We start from the raw sequence: 20759 nt of genomic DNA, 5'->3' as shown, positions 1-20759 counted from the left end.
TAAAAGCGTGTCCCTTTTCATTCCGCCCTTAATGGTATTGCCAGTGAGCGAGGGGAAAAACAACTAACTAGTGCTGGAGTACCTAACAAATTGCAGCTGGCTCGGCATCACCCACCGCTTCCCGCTGGCTTTTGCAGAAATGGCAGTGCATCGAGGACACATCTGGCAAGCTTCGCATCCACAAGTGTAAAGGACCCAGCGACCTGCTCACCGTCCGTCAGAGCACACGCGACCTCTACTCTCGCGGCGTGCACGACCAAGACAAAGAGTGCCATTGTAGGGAGTCTGGTTATCGATCCAGCAGAAGCCAGAGGAAGAATCAAAGGCAGTTCCTGAGGAACCAAGGAACAGCAAGTAAGCAGACCTCGGGGCAGGCGCATGCTCTGTTGAGACAGCAGCACACACACCCCCCTCCCCGACACGATTTACATATTAATGTTGCCTAGATGTCAGAATAAAAGCAAAATCATCGTTCAGTTTAAAATAAGATAGCAAAGATGGGTTAGAAATTTTACTTTGCAAATGTTTTCCTTTAGCCTAGAATGAAACTCCACTTTCGGGTACAGAGCATCTGCACTCATGAGCGTTGGTGGATACTCTGCGGGCCCAGTGTGGGTGGTTTAGGTCCATTTTGCTTTACCTTCATGGTAATTCCCTGCTATGTCTGTCTGCCTCAAGTTGCTTTAAACTTCAGGTATCAGTTCCATGTGTGTTCGGCCTAAGAAGGAAGGCATGAGCAGTTTTTAAAGGCCTGTTTCTCATGTTTTAGACTATTTATCTTTAAATGTTGTCAAACGGTTGTATCATGCTGACTAAAAGGGTCAAATTAGTTGAACTCAGCATGGCATACACTTACAAAAACTCCCGGGTAACTGATTGACACGTGAGGTTATAGACTTACAGGGGGAAAAAAGGGGGAGGGGGGGGTCAACCATCCACTGAAGAGTGAGGGTCTGGTGCCACCTAGTGGCAAGTATGAGAAGTGGCCCAACTCTGTGGTAACTTTTCTGTGTTCTCAATCAAGTAAGTTCTCTTTAAACCTGTACCCAAGAATTGTACACAAATCGTTCAAGAAAATCATAGGACATTTTTGTCCTGAACAGAATGGACTTTAGGATCATGAACACATAATTTGTATCCAAAATTGACTACTATTCACTTTCCACAAATTCTTTTCCCCACAAATTCGTAAAGTGGTTCACAACCAGAAAAGTTAAGAACCGTTGAGTTTCTGGATAGTGGTGGCACACACCTTTAATCCCAGAACTCAAGAGGTAGAGGCAGGTGTATCTCTGTGAGTTTAAGGCCAGCTTGGTCTACAGAGCAGGTTCTGGGACAGCCAGGGCTACATAGAGAAACCCTGTCTTGAAACCCATCCCCCTCCCTGCCCTCCAAAAAGCACACTGAGCTAAGGAATTGTCTTTCTTCCTGGAAGGAAACTGATCACATTTAAACTGCACAGGGAAATCATGGCTGGTACAACCACCCTGATGCAAACATTCCACTTAGCAGGAACATGCCCCTTCCAGGGTTTTTCACTGTGACTCCCGTGTCCTGAAACAGCAGTGGATTTCCTCTTTTCCTAAAACAATGGCAATGCAACTCATCCTCTGCCATGGGGGCCACTCCTGCACCTGGAAACTAAGGGGTCCTGTAGAGAGCAGTCTCCCATGGAAGGGAGCTGACAATTCCCCCATCTCTGCCGGGCTTCTTTCTTACTCAAAGGCCAGAGGAGTAGTGAGCCGTATGCAATATCCCATCATCATGATTGCACGATGGCCTTACTCTGCACCTTGTGTGGCTGATGCAAGCTGTCAGAAATGTAATATTCTTAGAGGGTTCCCCTGTATTTGTGTAAACATGAGGTGTTTGAAGTGTTCTTCATTTTGAAAAGGCCCAAGGCAGTGGTGAGGCTGTAAGCTCAGACAGCACATCCCGGCTCTAGAAGCCATGGAAAAGCATGCAAAACTCAAGGCTTCGGTTCCCTCATCTGAAAATGTGGATGATAGCACCGATTCATGTTTGATATTTCATAAGCTTTTTTAAAATTTATTTATTATGTGTACAGTGTTCTGTCTGCATTTATGTCTGTATACCAGAAGAGGACACTAGATCTCATTACAGATGCTTGTGAACCACCATGTGGTTGCTGGGAATTGAACTCAGGTCCTCTGGAAGAACAGCCAGTGCTCCTAACCTCTGAGCCATCTCTCCAGTCCAGCTTGCTTTTTGTTTTTTGTTTTGTTGTTGTTTAATGTAAGGACCATTATGACAATTCCATATTTCAAGATCATGGATCCAAGATAGATATACCGTATACAAAGGGCAACTAAAGCTAAGGAAAAGATAATCATTATAAATAACAAGCAGGGACTATATAGTTCTCTGTTACCTGCCATAGTATAGAGCCATTCGTGTTGAAAACAACTAAACGTGGAAGCTCACAGCCTGCTAACCCCCTTGACGGAGGAAGGGCCTGAGGCCAGAGAAGTGTGCTTCTGTCCCAGCACACAAAAGTAAAGAGCCTGCTTTGGCCTTTGTGATTCAGGAGCTAGCCCAGGTACCAAGATGCCCTGTAGCAATTTCGACAGCACTGCCTGTCCCTCTCTAAGATCCCAAGGCCATGGGTGCTATTGTTCTACACACACACACACACACACACACACACACACACACACCACACACACCACACACACACCACACACACACGCACACGCACACATACACACACAGGCACACGTGCACACACACACACATACACACTCGCACACTTGCACACACGCACACACATGCACACACTACACACACACACACGGCGCGCACACGCACGCACACATACACACATGCACACACGCACACACATACACACACTCGCACACACGCACACACACGCACACACATGCACACACTACACACACACGCACACACACCACACACACATGCACACACACACATATACACACGCACACACGCACACACACTGCACACACACTGCACACACACATACATACACACAACACACACACACCACACACACGCACACACACACCACCTCATCTGTACTAATGGGGTTTCCTCTCATTCCAGAGTATAAGCCCAGGTTTGTGCACACCCGGCAGACCCGGTCCCTGTCTGTTGAATTTGAAGGTGAAATCTACGACATAAATCTGGAAGAGGAAGAACTGCAAGTGTTACCATCGAGGAGCATTGCTAAGCGCCACGATGAGGGCCACCACGGGGTGGGAGGCCACCAGGCTGCTGTTGGTGACCTCAGGAATGAGATGTTGGCAGACAGTAATAATGCAGTCGGGCTACCCACCACTGTCCGTGTGACACACAAGTGAGTCTGCTCTTGTAGTCCTCACACCCCATGCAATCACCATTTGGACTTTACGAAACTGTCTTTAAAGAAAAGACCCCTTGCCAGGCAGCTGGAACACATGCCTTAATCCCAGCACTCAGGAGGCAGAACCAGACAGATCTCTGTGAGTTTGAGGCCAGCCTGGTCTACAGAGAAAGATTCAGGGCAGGCATCAAAACTACATGGAGAAACCCTGTCTCGAAAAACCAAAAAGAAAAGACCCTGAACGGAGAAGCTGGGGGTCTAGTTCAACCCAGTGTAAAGTGATTGTGCAGCCAGAGACCCCAGGTTAGAGCCCCAGCATGGCCAAACAAGGAAAGTAAAACTTCAGAGTATTAAGTGGAGTGCTTGAGGTATTTCTTCAAAGGCAAAATAATGGAATGATATGTTTCTTCCAAGAAGCCATTTTGCATTATAACTGAAAATCTATACACACACACACACACACACACACACACACACACACACACACACACGCATGCACATTAAAAGCCTGAGTTGGGGAGTGGCGTCTATTCAAAGGAAGATGCATGTGAAAAGCTTCGATAAGCTGTTGTTGGAATGATCTAGTTACAGGTAGTGACCCCGTCCCTCATCCAGCCACTGGCCAGGACGCATTCTCATTTACCCTGATATAGGAACCATCCCTAAGCTCGGTGCTTTTAGCTACACGAAGAGGTTGAAGGGCGCTGAGCTCTCTTTGCTGCCTCGGGTGTTTTCTGATACTTGACCCTAAGCCTGTTTCTCTTGGTCCTGTTTGATTTCCAGATGCTTTATTCTTCCAAATGATACAATTCATTGTGAGAGAGAGCTGTACCAGTCAGCCAGAGCGTGGAAGGACCATAAGGCCTACATCGATAAAGAGGTCAGTGTTAGGGCTGGGGGGAGCTTGGGATAGGGAGCTTGATTGTCGTAAGCAAGGACCTTAGTTCCATCCCAGCACCGCAAACATGCAAGCAAGCAGAAAGCGATCCACATGGCTGTGTGCTCAGCTGCGTAGCCCTGCCGTGATGGATGGGACATTCCATGTGTACATATCCTCCTTTTTGTAATTGTCTAAAAGCTGAGAAATTCACCAAGGTATTTATCTTCCTCCAATGACACAGTGATAGTCCTACTGAAAGCGTGGAAAAACAGGGACGAGCCCAATCGTGTTTTGCATATTTTTGAGAAAATCTTTCAGTTATGGAGACATGTCTGTTAATGTTTCTGTGGCACACTGACTGGAATGTAGATGCGATATAGATGTGTTCTATAATTGTGTGTTCTATGTTCTATGTGTCCCATCTGTTCTCTGGAATAATTAGAATTGTGGAAGTCTGCAAACAAGGTGGGCGATGTTTAGCAAAGAAAAATCCTGATCTTAGAAGGGAATTGTGTGAACGTGTGTTTTCCAGATTGAAGTTCTGCAAGATAAAATCAAGAACTTAAGAGAAGTAAGGGGACACCTGAAGAAAAGGAAGCCGGAGGAGTGTAGCTGTGGTAAGCAGAGGTGAGCATGCGTCCCACGGTTACTTCCTGACACAAACGACCCAGAGTGGTTAGCCTGAGGCTGGCTTCTCTCTCAATGCTGTACGTGAATCCATCGCCGTGAGGCATATTGTTCTCGCTCGCTGAAGTCAAATTAAATATGTCATCTACTTAAGCAAAAAATACAAGCAAGTTCCACTAAACTGAAATAGTGACAGAAGACTCACTTCCTGCCGTGTGTCTGTGTGTGTGTGTGTGTGTGTGTGTGTGTGTGTGTGAGAGAGAGAGAGAGAGAGAGAGAGAGAAAGAAAAGAGAGATGAGCCATTGAATCAAATGAAAGTATGTCATATGTATATATATATATATGTATATATAATATGTATGTATATATATATATACATATACATACACACACACACACACACACACACACATATATATATATATATATATATATATATATATATATATATATATATGACTCACTTTTTAATCTTCTGACCTGCAGCTATTACAACAAGGAGAAGGGAGTAAAAAGGCAAGAGAAGTTGAAAAACCATCTTCACCCTTTCAAGTGAGTAACTTCATGTTTGTCGTGTTTACTGGCGGTCAGGGGCTGTCCACAGTGACTGGAGGGATCCCTGTGTTCCACAGGGGATTCTCCTCCATGCATGGTCCTCTGTGGGGATTGATGGAGAGTTAGCAGACCCTTGACTCAATGAGGGTGTTCAGTAGAATAACCTGTAACAGTGCTGACCTCTCAAAATGTAAGGAAGTGCGTGGACTTTTAAACAATAGCCGAAGTCATATGTGCAAGAGATTTTGTATTTGAATGTTGACAAAATTTAAACTATGTGAGAGAGAGAGAAAAAAAAAAACAACAACCACTTGCCAAGGCTCGGGGAGCTAAAGGGAATATGTGAGCTGGAAGATGAGGAAGAGCATTGTGAAATACTGTCTTTTGAATGTGGCATTACTATTGTACTCTTGAACTCCTAGTGGTGGTAATTACAGGCCTGCCATCAAGTCAACCACAGTGCCAGCATGGAGGAGGGTGGAGCTCATGAGACCCACCCCTGAGGGGCTATTGGCAGCTGATAGCTGCTGGAGGAGGGAGAAGCATTCTGCTCCAGGGGTGTGACTACTGGTGTGGTCACACTGAGTGTGATCGTGGTTGCCCATGTTCCAGTGGACAGGCCCCAGCCCTGCACATATGGGCAGCATGAATTAGACTCGCTGGGCTATTGAGAGAGAGAGACAGAGAGAGAGAGACAGAGAGACAGAGAGACAGAGACAGCGAGAGAGAGAGACAGAGAGAGACAGAGACAGAGAGACAGAAACAGAGACAGACAGACAGAGAGAGAGAGGAAGTTGGAAAGAGGATTCGTGAAGGGAGATGGGGGGTGTAGCACAAGCTGGGGGCAGATATGATCATATCTCGTATACATGGATGAAATTTGGAATTCTCAAAGAATAAATATTTTAAAGAGGAAATATGATAATTATTTATTTAGAAATTTATCGTGTATAATTTGCTGAATGGTTTTTAATCCACCTAGTGTAAGTTGTCCCATCCAACTAACCATTTATCGACTCAGTGGCTGCCTGCTGGGTACTGAGCTTCCCGGAGGTCACATTATTGTCCACGGGTTGATGTACTGGGACTCATGCCAACGTTTATTTCCATCCACGCTTAAGAACCAGTAACTGTCAGGCTTACTAAAGTTCTGGGAGAACGCCACTGAAGGAGTCTGCCTCCATGACACTGGCTGCATTTGAAGCCGTCTATGAGAAACAGAGGTCACCTGAGCTCATGTGGCTGTGCGTCTTCCACGTACGCGTTTGTGCAAGGCTCAGAACAACAATCCTACTTTTCACAATGTCCTTTCTGGTCCTCAAAACAGTTCCTTGTTTCGGTCCAGGGAGGCTGCTGCTCAGGAGGTTGACAGCAAGCTGCAGCTCTTCAAGGAGAATCGTCGGAGGAAGAAGGCCAGGAAGGAAAAGAAACGCCAGCGGAAAGGGGAGGCGTGCAGCCTGCCTGGCCTCACCTGCTTCACACATGACAACAACCACTGGCAGACTGCCCCATTCTGGAACCGTAAGTCCCCCTCCACCCCCGTGGCACATGCTGCTGGAGTGCAGAGAACACCTCTCCTACCACACTAACGCAGGCTAAGAATCCCACAGATAAAACACAGCAGCCCAGGGGGACCCTAAAGGAAAATGCCGTATTGTTCTGTGCTCAAATCATTTTGCTAGAAGAAATTACTTTTCCTTTAGGAACTGTGGTTTGGGTTTTCTGTTTTCGTTTGTGTTCATTTTTGCTCTGGTTTTTAAAGATATATAGTCTTACTATGTGCTCTAAGCTGGCCTAGAACTGTATAGGCCAGGTTGGTCTATTTGCAGTCCTCTCGACTCGGTCTCTCTCATGCTAGCATTGCAGGTGCACTGGCTTCTATTCCTAGAAATGTTTGGTGTTTCTGTTTAAAGACACCAAGTCGGGCTGGAGAGATGGCTCAGAGGTTAAGAGCACTGCTTGTTCTTCCAAAGGTCCTGAGTTCAATTCCCAGCAACCACATGGTGGCTCACAACCATCTGTAATGAGATTTGGCACCCTCTTCTGTCCTGCAGGAATATGTGCAGACAGAACACTATACATAATAAATAAATAAATAAATCTTTAAAAAAAAAAAAAGACACCAAGTCAGGCCGGGCAGTGGTGGTACACACCTTTAATGCTAGCACTCAGGAGGCAGAGCCAGGTGGATCTCTGTGACTTTGAGACCAGCCTGGTCTACAGAGTGAGATCTGGGACAAGCGCCAAAACTACACAGAGAAACCCTGTCTCGGAAAACGATAGATAGATATCTAGATAGATAGATAGATAGATAGATAGATAGATAGATAGATAGACAGACCAACTCTCTCCTTGAGGTTTCACACAGAGGCTGCCCAAGACAGTTCCCTCCCAATAAACCTGCTCAGGTCAGCAGCAAAAAACACCTGGGACAGTTTTTCCCCAAATAGATTGGTTTCTGCTTTAATTCTAATGCATGTGTCTTAAAAGGAATAAAAACATGGTAAGGATACTGTAAACACAGGACCCACACCCTCCTTATCCTGTGCCCCTTTGGTGGAAGACCCTGGGCTCCACAGATGCTTTCCATTTTGTCTTGAATGGCAGAGGATATGGAATAATTGCACGCGTTTGAAGAGCACGCTTGTCTTCTCCGCTCTCATGGTGGTCACTAAGCCGTAGAGGAATCGTGTCCCAGGCTGTAGGGACACATCACTGGACTGGAGGCTTACCAGGAGCATAGATAAAACTCCAGCCTCTAAGGGTCAGTGGCGGCAGCCAGGCGGCTTCTCCAACTGGCATGTGGAGTTCCCCCAGATCATTCTGCAGGAGATGGCGCCCACCCCCCCTCTGGGCAGCTCGTGCCTCTCAGGCCTGCCCCTGTTTAAGAAGTTCTGTCTATATTGGCACACGTGTTCATCATCACAGTGAGGCCAAGTGACTCTTCATCACGGCATTCAGCTCTTAATGTGGCTCTTGAAATGGAGTTTTGGGGAGTCCCTGTGGGCTATTCATTTGCTGCAGTGGGGAGTGTGTCCTCATCACACTTTGATTCTAGTGGGGAGGGGAAGACAGGCAAGCAAATGAACTATGTAAAATAATTACACTTTGTAGCCATGAAAGGAAGGCAACAGTGATTTAGGCTTTTGAGGGGACCTTTTAGAGATGATGAAGATAATGTATGTGGTAGTCATCTTTTCACGACTGTGACAAAATACAAGACAGTCAACTCAAAAGAAGAAAACATTCATTTCTGCCCAGAGTCTTAGCGGTTCCGTTTGCTTGATCGGCCTTCTTTCTTTGGGGTTTGTGGGACCTATCCATGATGGGGAGTCACATGGGAGCACGTGGTAGAGGGATCTCTCTGTGGTGGGGAGTCACAGCATGTGGTAGAGGGATCCATCCACCACGTGGTGGCTAGGAAACATAGAAAAGGGAGATGGGCCCCATGATCTTCATCAAGCTTACGCCCAGTGATGTCAGACCTCCCACTAGGTCCCAGCTCCTAAAGATTTGATACTTCCCAATAACACTGCTCTGAGGCCTAGAGGGACAGACAATATCCAGACAGCAGCAATGGGTCTTTAAAAAGGTGATGATTAAGCTGAGACCTAAAGAGTTGTATGTAGTAAAGGGATCCGAATGGAAGAGATTAGCATCCCAGCAGAGTGAGCCTGGGAGCAGGGCTCAGAAGTTTTATACTTGTATATTTTATGAAGCAAGTTCACAAAGCATTTAAACTACTGATTTGGAAATTTCTACATAAATTAGAAAATTCTGGCCACCTGGATTTTAATACATAGATGTGAACTAAATGTTCACATAAAAAGAATATAACTTATGAATGACATACTGAGAGCACTTTCTTTAAAAAAAAAAAAATCAAGCAGATGAAAATATACTCCATTTTCTAGATATGCTTTTGTAAGAATGTTACGGGGTGAAAGAGAGGTGAATGTACAGAACACAGAACACAGGGGTTTCAATCAACAAGTCCAAAATCTGTATGCCATCATGGCTGGCACATGTCATTGTCCAGGCTCACCTGGTATATAGGAGGCAGAGGCAGGAGGATCATGAGACTGAGGCAAGCCTGGGCTACCTGGTCCAAACCCAGAAACTGGACAGCAGCAAGAGTAGTGTGTGGAGATTCACCAGCTGAAGTAAATAAGCCCTGTTGAGGGGTGTAGCAGCGGGGAGGTTGCAGACCACAGTGGTAGGTTATGGCACATGATGCAGCTTCCCTTCAGTTTTTAACTGCCCTCAAATTCTGCTCTGCTAAAATATTTGAAAACATAATCCCCTCTCATTCACTGTTTAAAAGGTCCCTTTCGCTTGCAGGGCCAGATCTAGTGTGTTCAGTATTGCAAAGGGCAGTAGTCTCCAAGCTAAATGTCAGCCTTCTCACCAGACTCCCCTGTGGCCAGCTGTCAGCCGTGTGATGCTGGGACTTAGTTTTCCCATCTATAAGTGGGTATGGGCATGATAATGTGTCTAACAGTTTTTTGAGTACTAAATGAGCCAAGCTATTCAAACATCTTACATCAGCAGTACATCCCATTGACTGTGCCTATCTTAAATGTTTTAAGAAATACTTGCTAGAAAGCACATTTCTGAAACTCCATCATCACCCCCCGCCATTTTTACAAGAATGAGAATGGATGGCTGGTTTTAAAATCTGATGTCTCTTAAATACTTTCTGCGACTTAACCAGGGAGCTTGTCTATGTTCAAAAGATGTTAATGGTCAAATCTTATTGTATATTAAAATATTATAGAGAGGTCTTGGGGTAACTCAACCAGTAAAGTGCTTGGCATGTAACAGGAAGACCTAAGTACATTCCTCAGGACCCATGTAAGCCAGGCTTGGTAACCATGGTTGCAATCTCATTGCTGGCGAGAGAGAAATAAGCAGCTCCCTGGGGCTTGTGGCCAGCCAGTGTAGACTGTTTTGGGGAGTTCTAGACCAAAGGGAGATCCTGTCCCAAAAGCAAGGTGAGTGTCACCCGAGGAAGGACATTCCAAGTTGTCCTCTGCCCTCTACGTGTATACGCATGTGTACCCTCACACACATGTGTGCCTGCCTGCTCCTGTGCACACACAGACAGTGCTGTAGAATCCCTTTTGTAACTGCAAATGACATCACCTCCGAATCCATCAAGCCAGGTTCCATCCTCGTCTAAGACTCTGTCTCTCCAAAACATAGCTCTGACACTCACTGTGTGACCCTGAGACACAGTGAAGACACCAGTTCTGTCGCTCGTGAAATAGCCATGTCTTCCATTCAGAAAAGATAAAAATGGCCGTAAACAGAAGCTCTACCACTCTTCACCCAAAACTCCAACCACTCACCCCATTTTGGAGGCCACCACATTCCAGACAGAGTTAAGGGGGGCAGCTAACTTAGTGGCCTGCAACTTGACCTTGGTCTTCAGCCTGTATGAACCCCCTGCAGTGTCCCAGGATGCATGGAGGAAAGGATGTAGTCATCTTGGACAGCCAATCACAGTATTTATAAGAAAGCACCCATGAAGCTTGTAAGGGATTTAATATTGACATGGCCAGTTTGTGACAATGTCTCATTCTTTTTGTTGTGCTGTTTTTCTCTCTTTTCCGACAGTGGGGTCGTTCTGTGCATGTACAAGTTCTAACAACAACACATATTGGTGTTTGCGCACAGTTAATGAGACGCACAATTTTCTCTTTTGTGAGTTTGCTACTGGCTTTCTGGAGTATTTTGACATGAATACGGATCCTTATCAGGTAAGACACTATGCTTTCACTTGACAAGCATCATTGGAATTAGGATAACCAGGCACGAGCTTACATCCATTGTCCTACCCACTTTGTCCACAGCTCACAAACACAGTACACACAGTAGAACGGGGCATTTTGAATCAGCTACACATACAGTTAATGGAGCTCCGAAGCTGTCAAGGGTACAAACAGTGCAACCCAAGACCCAAGAGCCTTGACATTGGTAAGAAAAAAGCATTACTTCTTTCTATCTTGTTTAGAAAATTATTTGTATTATCAAGACTTCTCCTTTTGACACATTTCCATGTATAAGCATATAGTTTACAGTCCTTAACAGGAGAAACTTTGCAAACAGTTCTAAACATAATTTGGTCTCTAAGTCTCTCACCCTGAGTATAGTGATGAGAAGCTGAGTTTACTGAAAGATTGAGTATGGGTATCCCTCCAACGACTTGCACATGTCCTCTGTAGCAGAAAACGTCAGTTTCTGACAGAAGCATCTATGGAAAGGTGAGATTAAGGCTTTGGGGATTTCTTACGGTTGCCCTTAACAGTCCTAAGTAAACCAGAAGCTCTTGTTATAGTAGCTTGGTAGAGACCCAGAGTGCCCTGCATTTCCTTGTTATCATCTGGAACCACCCACCCTTATTTAAATCTGTGTCCCAAACAAGGGAATTCCATTTCTTTTACCACCATCTCCCATTTGAAAATAGAAATATTTGGGAAGCTCATTAACTCTGGAATCTGAAATGGTGCTGGAAGATTACCGCCATGTCATGATGTATGCGCCTGATTTTTTTTTCTCCTTTTGGCTTATGTAGATGTGGCTCTTCACATTGTTTGCTCAGCCTTTGCCCCACCAATGAGAAGAGTCATTGTCTATACCATTTATGTAGAAATGTAAATGTCAGCTATTCACAGAAGGGAAGAAAAAGAACTGGAGAGACCCTGACATCCCTACAGAATGACAAACAGAAGTCACTGGCTCTGGAAAGCAGTTTTTGCAGGAGCCCCCATACCCTTTGTGGGTCAAATTCTTACCGTGTATAGCTGGGTTGACCTCCAACGTACTGTGTGGCCCAGTCTCTCTCTTGTGCACATCTCTGTGTCTGGATATGGGTTGTGCACCTGCGTGCAATACCACAAGAGGCCTGCATAGAGAGTGTCATTATCCTCTGGGACTGGAGTTACGGGCAATTGCAAGCCACCTGACATGGTGCTGGACACTGAACTCTGGTTCCCTGGAAGAGCACTATATGCTCTTAACCAGCGAGCTCGTTTTTTCCATCCCAGATGGAGCATATTTAATGCAATCAAGTCTCAGCCTGTGGTTTGTAGGTCCTGTATAGAGCCAGCATCCCTAGCAATAAGAACAACAGCTGTCTGGTCATGTCACTTCTTTGTTGCTGTGATAAAACACCATGACAAGAAGCCACTTGTGGAAAAAAGAGTTGTGGTTTACAGGTCCAGAGGGAGAAGAGTCCATCCTGGTAGGAAAACACGGTAGCAAGTGGTAGGTGAGGTGGTTAGAGAGCAGGAAGCCGAACCACAAATGAAAAAGAGACAGAACAGCAGATGAGGCGACACTCTAAACACTCAAAGCCCACCACCAGTGACATACTTCCTCCAGCAAGGCTCCACTGCCCCAAGGTTCTCCACCGCTCCCCAAAAGCTCCTCCAACTCAGCGTTCAAACATCTGAACTGATGGGGGACCACAGACTGGAAGGGAGAAATGAGGGTCTCCCAAAGTGACCAACCCACTGGCTTGTTATTTCCACCACTGTAGGGTCCTAGATCCAGCCTTGGGTGACCTACAGAAAAGTCCCATGACGTGTCATAGCTCAGTTCTCCATCAACACCTAGGGAACGTCACCCAAGCAAGAACCAGGCCTGCAAAGCGGGTCTTTGGGCTGCTTACTTCACTCAGGTGAAAGCTTGGGGATAACCTGCTTATATACTGACCTTTTCCAGAAACAAAGAAAGAAGACAAGGAAAGAATGAGAGGGACGGAAAGGGGAGGAAAGCCAACCTGAGAAGGCCTGGGGCCTAAGCCAAACTCAGAAAGATTATGTGCGGCCACCACCCCTCAAAAGAATATAGCACCCTAAGTCATTGGTGATGACTTATCGGCACCACTGAGAGGAACTGATAGGGTCCTTAATGGCGAAATGGCAGGCCAGATGGGGCCTAGCTGTTACTGTGTGCTTGAAGTAGACCTCTCCAGCATCTGGACTGTTCCTGTGGGAGAAAACTCTTGGCCTCTTCAAGCACCACCCCCACCCCTCCACTTCCACCCCCCAAAAAGTTTAATTTACTCAAAATAATATGAACTTCTGAAAACACTTTTCACACTGCTTTCTTGTTCTTACCCAATTTTGTCTTTTTACTTTTGTTGTTGTTGTTGTTGTTGTTTAAGGCTTTTTATCCTTAGCACTCCGTCCTTTTGAGACTGATTAATAGACTCTCTCCGTTGGATGTCAATGCTGCCTTGTTTAATGCGGTGTGTTTCCTTCTAGGATTTAGATATAGTCGTGGACACTGCGTAGTGAAAGGTTCTGTGAAATCTAAAGCTAACCGATTCCTCTTCTATTTTCCTATATCAGGAACTAAAGATGGAGGAAGCTATGACCTACACAGGTATTCACACTTCCTTGTTCTCAACAGCTTCTTCCCCATAATTGCATGATCCGTCATTTCAACTAGTTCCTGTTTCTTACCATCTTGCACAGAGCATAGGTTGTGGTGCATGCGGGTCCTAACGCCATCCTCATTCCCACTGAGTCCCTGACTCCAGGCCCGTCATTCTGCTTTTGAATCAGCTCTACTGCCCCACAAGATGCCCCTCTGAGCACTTACCCTCTGCTGTGCATGCCATGCCTGTTTGCTTGTTGAATGAGACTTTGAAGCAAGGAATGCTGGGACCGGAGAATGGAGAATGGCCTCTGGGAGAGCAGGGCGATTGATTTCCTGTGTTTCATTTCCACAGTTGGGTGGAGAGGCTGCATGGGCCTGAAAGATTTTTTTTTTTTTCATTTAAGAATACTGCTAATAATTTTTTTAAAAAAAGGACTAGGAAATTTTGAGAACAATTCTGAAGTTGAAGTCAGAAGAAACACAGAATTTCCTTGTGAGCAGTCATTAATTAACTTTGGTGGCATAGGCAAGGGTCATGGGGAGAACTCAGATGGTTCTGCAGGGTAGAGGGGGATGAAGATAAGGCGCCAGGGGTTAGGGACAAGATGTTGAGGTACAAACAGCAAGTTCTCAACATATACAAGAACAATAGTCCTGACACGAGAAACTTCATAACTAGCCCCCACCTTGATATACCCCCCCAACCCACATCCTTCTCTCCTTCATGGAGGAGGTCATACACCTGGGAGCTTGCTCATTGATCATCCAGAAATGTCAGCCATTGCTGATTTTCTACCCTGATCCTAGGCTTTGGAGGATTTATCTGAAATGTGCCATTTGGGGCATGCGTGGACTGTCCTTACCATCAGTGCTGAAGGACACTGAGGTTTTGGTGTGTCCTTTTGGTGTGAGGTTTTTTGAGTGTCTAAGCAATGCACTCACTTCAGTAGCAACTGTCTACCAAAGCAGGAGGCTTTAGTTGGCACCACCACTCAGAGAAACTGGAGCAGATTGCCATCCAAAGCCCCCTGGTAATGTCGACCATGAACTTCCTGAGTCAGGTCTGCATGCTTCCCTTTAGAGGCAGCTCATTGCTCTAGAGAAGCTAAATGAATCACGAAAGGCAGAAAAGGAAGCAGGGGTATTGGGGGCATTTTCCGGTTGTTTCTCTGTCCTCCATCTGCTCCTGCACCAACCCCCCATCATCCCCAGGAGAAATTAGTAAGACAGAGTCACGCCTACTCTTAAGGTAGCTTTCCCAAGGATGGGCTGACAAGGAACCACCCTCTACACCTGAAATAAGTCACCTCCTTCCGAATGTGTTAAGATATTTCCAAAGGATGACATTATAAATAGACCTAACCTTATATACAGACATTGCAGTTACTTTATGATAATTCCAATTTACGCTCAGGGATATTCAGTCTCCTATCTATTGTTTGTGTCATGAAAGAGGTTAGAGAATGTTGATGGGTTAGTCAAGGCATGTGCTGGCCAGAACTCAGTCACAGTTACTCCCCATGGCAAAATGAAGTCATCCTAGATGACAGTGTAGTCAAGTGGTGGACGTCGGAGACTCTCAGCTTCCCTGGTGCCTGCCACCTCCACTCAAAGGTTCGATAACCCCTAATTTGTAAGTTCATTTTGGCACAACCTTGGTGACTTCAGCTGTGGAAAGGTGCTCACAGGATGGCACAATGTCCCTAGTTCCTCTTTTGGTTTTGTTCTAACTCCTCACCAATGGCCAGTCTAACTGATATTTGATAAGTCAAAACATCACTGTCACCGTCTGTTAGTTACTTTTCTATTTCTGTGATGAGACACAACAACCCAGGCAACTTATAGAAGAGTGTATTTGAGGCTTACAGTTTCAGAGAGTTAGATGACCATCATGGTAGGAAGCATGGCAGCAGGCAGGCAGGCATGGCATTGGAGCAGTAGCTGAGAGCTCAGTCTTGATCCACAAGCAGGAGGCAAAAGAGAATGTCAAGAACATAAACCTCAAAGACCACCCCCCACTGACACATCCACCCCCCACAAGGCCATGCCTAATCTTCCCAAACAAATTCCACCACCCGGGGACCAAGTGTTCAAGTGGATAAGCCTATGAGGGCCGTTCTCATTCCAAGTGCCATACTGTCTAACCCTAACCCCACCATCTCAGAACCATGGAGGCCAATGGTCTTCCTATAAACGTCTGTGTTGCTCATGGTGATCTTAGTTACTAAGAGGTCACCATCTCATCACACCTAGGGCCTCACCAACCCCCAGTGCAGGCTTGGGTGTGGCTTTCCTTTCTCCCCCATCTTGTTAGATTAAAGAGAACACGGACAAAAGTAGTCTCCATATAAGCAGAACTATTTCAAATGCTGCCATCTTCAAACAGTGTTTACCCTTATAAATAACTCCATTGATGGCACCACCTCGGGGTGTCTTGGCAAGCTTTCACTCCTTAGGGTTTTGATAGTTTTAGACAACAAACTAAAATCACTTGTGAAATGTCATGTTACTTAGTTACCCATTCACTTTTTGTTCAGAAGGAGCAAGTGTCAACAGTGTGCATGTGGAGGTTCAAGGACAACTTGTGGGTGTCAGCTCTCTCCTTCCTCCATGTGGGTCACAAGGGTGACATCAAGTCATGAGACTTGGTGGCAAAAGCCTCTACATGCTGAGCCATCTTCTTCCCCACCCCCACCAATAAAATTAATTGTAAAGTTCGATGAGGTCAGACTTCATTAGAAATGGTGACAGCCTGGGCCAGGGATGTAGCTCAGTTGGTAGAGGGCTTGTCTGACATTTAAGAAGACCTTATTCTCTTCACAATCCTGCATAAAGTTGGGTGTGATGGCTTAGATCTGTAATCCCAGCTCAAAGAAAGAAAGAGAGGGAGGGAGGGATGGAGGGAGGGAGGGAGGGGGAAAGAGAGAGAGAGAGAGAGAGAGAGAGAGAGAGAGAGAGAGAGAGAGAGAGAGAAAGAAAGAAAGAAAGAAAGAAAGAAAGAAAGAAAGAAAGAAAAAGAAAATATGTAACAGCCAGATATCAACAATTAGAAATTGGAAATCTCAGCATACACAGCACTGCAGAAAGTCCATCCTGTACAAAACCAACTACATAACTGTCAGGAATATTCAAACCTTTTTAGAAGATCTTCAGAGACCAGTCATTTCCCCCTGCACACCCCCTTCTTGCCCTCTGTTGTCAGCACCTGAGGTGGGGACAAGTGAAATGTTTTTCTTGTCACGTGACCTTTTTGCAGCTAGAAGCAACTGAGAACCATGACCTAGTACAGGAAATGGCACCCAGGACTCTGGAATGTCTAGCTTGTGTCAGAGGCATAAACTCTGTGATGTAATGTGGAGTGAGGATCAGTAGGTCTAGCAGATGTTTACTTTTCCCTTTGTACACAAGCGTCACTTCTGCTGCTAAGCATTGATGTCCAAGAAGTCCTGACAGTGTGGCTAAGGGCCCAGTGGCTGGGGGAGTTGCTGGGCAGTTCATGGCAGCTTTGTTCGGTAGGTCAGCTACCTACCTGAACTTGTGCACTGAATCCTCTAGGCTGCAGACTACAGTGAGATCCACCTTTGGCCACTAGCCTCTGTCCACATTGGGTGTAGATGGATGTTTCCATTTCCCAACTGCCTGGTCCCAAATAACTGACTCAGAGGCTGAATATGAATAATAAATGCTTGGCCAATAGCTCAAGCTTATTATTAACTAGCTCTTACATTTTAAGTTAACCCATATTTCTATTTATGCATTGACACATGACAATACCTTTATTAACATGGCATGTTCATCTCCTAATCCCTCTGTGTCTGACTGGCAATTCCTGACTCCACCCTTCTCCTTCCCATCATCCTTAGTTTGATGTCACCTTGGCTATCCTTCCTGTCTTGCTACTGGCCAGTCAGCATTTTATTAAACCAATTCAAGTGACAAATCTTTACAGTGTATAAGACAATTATTCCACAGCAATTGGGACTGGTCCCTCTTCCCCCAGGGCAACAGCTGATGCTGAAGATGGCTGTGGGCAGCATAGTTGGTCATCTCCATGGTACTGCCAGGCTGCCTACAGTTCTAATACCAGTCTTCTTGTGTGCATACTTGCTGTATAACAAGCTCTAGGGATTGGTGTCTTTTGTTGGTGAACAGAATATGGGATACAAAGCAACCTGAATGAACGAAGCAGTGTGTGAGGGGGAACAGCATGTAGTATTCATTCTCAAACATAAGTTAGTGTATTTTACAAGTGTCCTCCAGAAAGGATGGTGGCTCAGCTTGAAACCAAGGTGTATTCTGGAATTTCTTTCAGTGGTTTCATGACCTTGTTTCCAAAGTGGGATAAGACTTATCTGTAACTTGAAATCATTTACATTTATTCTAAAAATTTGCTTTTCAGAACAAAGCCAGACAAGTGTTTGCTCTCTGAATATAGAAAGAGCTTCATAAGAGCCCAAAGAAAAGTATGGTTTTGTGAATTGAAAAGTGGCAGAGGTCAGGACAGAACACAGATGATTTAGCATTCCTAGTCCAAGCTGGCCTTGAGTTTCTGATCCTCTTCTCTTTTTTTCTAAGTGCTAAAATTATGAGCATGCCCCACCACATCCAATTTATATCATGCTGGGGATTGAACCTGGGGCTCTATGTATGCTAGGCAAGCACTCCACCAATTGGGCTATATCCCCACCCTAATGTCTAATAATTTTAATGTTCTATTTTCATATAACCTGGCATTTACAGAAAGGCTGTTGGAACAGACCTAGGAAATTTTGCCCCATTTGCTTGGTGCCTCTCACTTCCTCTCTCTCCTCCTACATACACACTTTCTACATCAATTCTGGGTCCTTTGCTAGCGTCATCCCTCTGTGTAGAAATGTTTTACTATGTACTTTCCAAGGACATGACCATTGTACCCTAGCAAAAATCAGGCCATCAGCATGAACCAAAGCACCATTATCTAATCCGCATTCCGTGGCCACATCTGGCCACATGTTCCAATAAGGTCATGTGTGTAGCTTTGGTTTCTGGTCCAGGAATCAGTCCAGAGTCATATGTCATATAAAAGTGTCATCTTTCTTAAGTGTGATCCGTACTAGAGCAGTTTCTCCACTTTCTGTTGTGGGTGATGACATTTTGTAGGCCACCAGCCAGTTGCTTTATAAAATGCCCCCCCGACTTGATGACTGTCTAGCGTTCTCACAACTAGATGGGAGTCGTCTATGTGGGGCAGGACTATTATAAAAGCAGAGCTGGGCCCTGGGGATGGATATCTTCTCTGGGTGTTTGTTGTTTGGCTGATGTATTGTTTGCTAGGCTAGTCCACCGTGTAATTGCTTGTCTTTCTCTTTCTCTTTTGCTGGCAGTTGTGACGTTTTTTGGCCTGGTCTTTCCCTATGTTTGTTTGATTTTGTCTGGTGTGGGAGCACCAACTGAGCCCTGCTCCAGCTTGGAGTTAGTCATTTTTAATGTGATGGCTGCAGATGGAGTTTTTTCCCAGCCCCGTTGTTTCTCTTTGGGCTCTCAATGTGATCTACCACGAACAAGCAGCTTCCCATCTCAACCATCTTTTGTGTAAGGCTTGTGCAAAGCATTTCATCTTTCTCGAGATATTCTTTCCCTGTCATTATTGTAATGGCCAACATGTCCTAGGAATTTCCCTTTAAGTCCTCTGTGTGCTTCTGGAAAGTTCCCTATTGTCCTTGAATACTTGCTTGATGCCCTGAAATATGTCCAGGATCAGCTTATATTTTTGCTAACCAGCATCTAGAAGCAGCCATTTCTGGGCACCAACTCCTATTTGGGAGGTCTGGGAAGTGGACACCAAATAAAGACGTGAGATGTGCACCACTGCTGCTGAAGTGTCTGTGCATCCCCATCAATCCTCTCCCTGTGTCTGTGCATCTGTGTCCATCCTCTCCCTGTGTCTGTGATCCACATCCATCCTCTCCCTGTGTCTGTGCATCCACGTCCATCCTCTCCCTGTGTCTGTGCATCCGTGTCCATCCTCTCCCTGTGTCTGTGATCCACATCCATCCTCTCCCTGTGTCTGTGCATCCACATCCATCCTCTCCCTGTGTGTGTGCATCCACATCCATCCTCTCCCTGTGTCTGTGCATCCACATCCATCCTCTCCCTGTGTCTGTGCATCCGTGTCCATCCTCTCCCTGTGTCTGTGCATCCGTGTCCATCCTCTCCCTGTGTCTGTGCATCCGTGTCCATCCTCTCCCTGTGTCTGTGCATCCACGTCCATCCTCTCCCTGTGTCTGTGCATCCGTGTCCATCCTCTCCCTGTGTCTGTGATCCACATCCATCCTCTCCCTGTGTCTGTGCATCCACATCCATCCTCTCCCTATGTGTGTGCATCCACATCCATCCTCTCCCTGTGTCTGTGCATCCACATCCATCCTCTCCCTGTGTCTGTGCATCCGTGTCCATCCTCTCCCTGTGTCTGTGCATCCACATCCATCCTCTCCCTGTGTCTGTGCATCCGTGTCCATCCTCTCCCTGTGTCTGTGCATCCGTGTCCATCCTCTCCCTGTGTCTGTGCATCCGTGTCTATCCTCTCCCTGTGTCTGTGCATCCGTGTCCATCCTCTCCCTGTGTCTGTGCATCCGTGTCCATCCTCTCCCTGTGTCTGTGCATCCGTGTCCATCCTCTCCCTGTGTCTGTGCATCCGTGTCCATCCTCTCCCTGTGTCTGTGCATCCGTGTCCATCCTCTCCCTGTGTCTGTGCATCTGTGTCCATCCTCTCCCTGTGCAGAAACATCTCAGAAGTGAACTAAGTCTTCCAGTGTGAACTCGTCTTGTCCTTGATCCTAGGGTGCCTTTAGAATATCCCCATCAGGAGAGAGAGAGACTTTGGAACCAAGTTATGGGTACCATCAATTTTCCTATCAGTGCTTTTGCTGTCAGTGAGAACTGATTTTGTCAAGTTAATTTCCAGCATCTATGAGCTGCTC

General features: G+C 45.8%; 1 protein-coding gene across 3 annotated transcripts in view; it reads left to right on the top strand.

Annotated features, from left to right (window-relative positions):
- The window catches only part of Sulf1 (sulfatase 1), a 173080-nt gene that overhangs the window by 144068 nt on the left and 8253 nt on the right, over positions 1-20759 (top strand). For all 3 annotated transcript variants that reach the window (XM_036177976.1, XM_036177977.1, XM_036177978.1), the window contains 9 exons: positions 138-354; positions 3088-3340; positions 4130-4226; positions 4759-4853; positions 5341-5406; positions 6755-6930; positions 11029-11171; positions 11265-11388; positions 13770-13803. In XM_036177976.1, the coding sequence (XP_036033869.1) occupies positions 138-354; positions 3088-3340; positions 4130-4226; positions 4759-4853; positions 5341-5406; positions 6755-6930; positions 11029-11171; positions 11265-11388; positions 13770-13803 (1205 nt within the window). The remainder of the gene's footprint in view (positions 1-137; positions 355-3087; positions 3341-4129; positions 4227-4758; positions 4854-5340; positions 5407-6754; positions 6931-11028; positions 11172-11264; positions 11389-13769; positions 13804-20759) is intronic.

The sequence above is a fragment of the Onychomys torridus genome, chromosome 2 (assembly GCF_903995425.1).
Source record: "Onychomys torridus chromosome 2, mOncTor1.1, whole genome shotgun sequence".
Lineage (NCBI taxonomy): Eukaryota > Metazoa > Chordata > Mammalia > Rodentia > Cricetidae > Onychomys > Onychomys torridus.
Note: the sequence above shows the minus strand (reverse complement) of the source record. Positions and strands in the feature narration are given on the sequence as shown.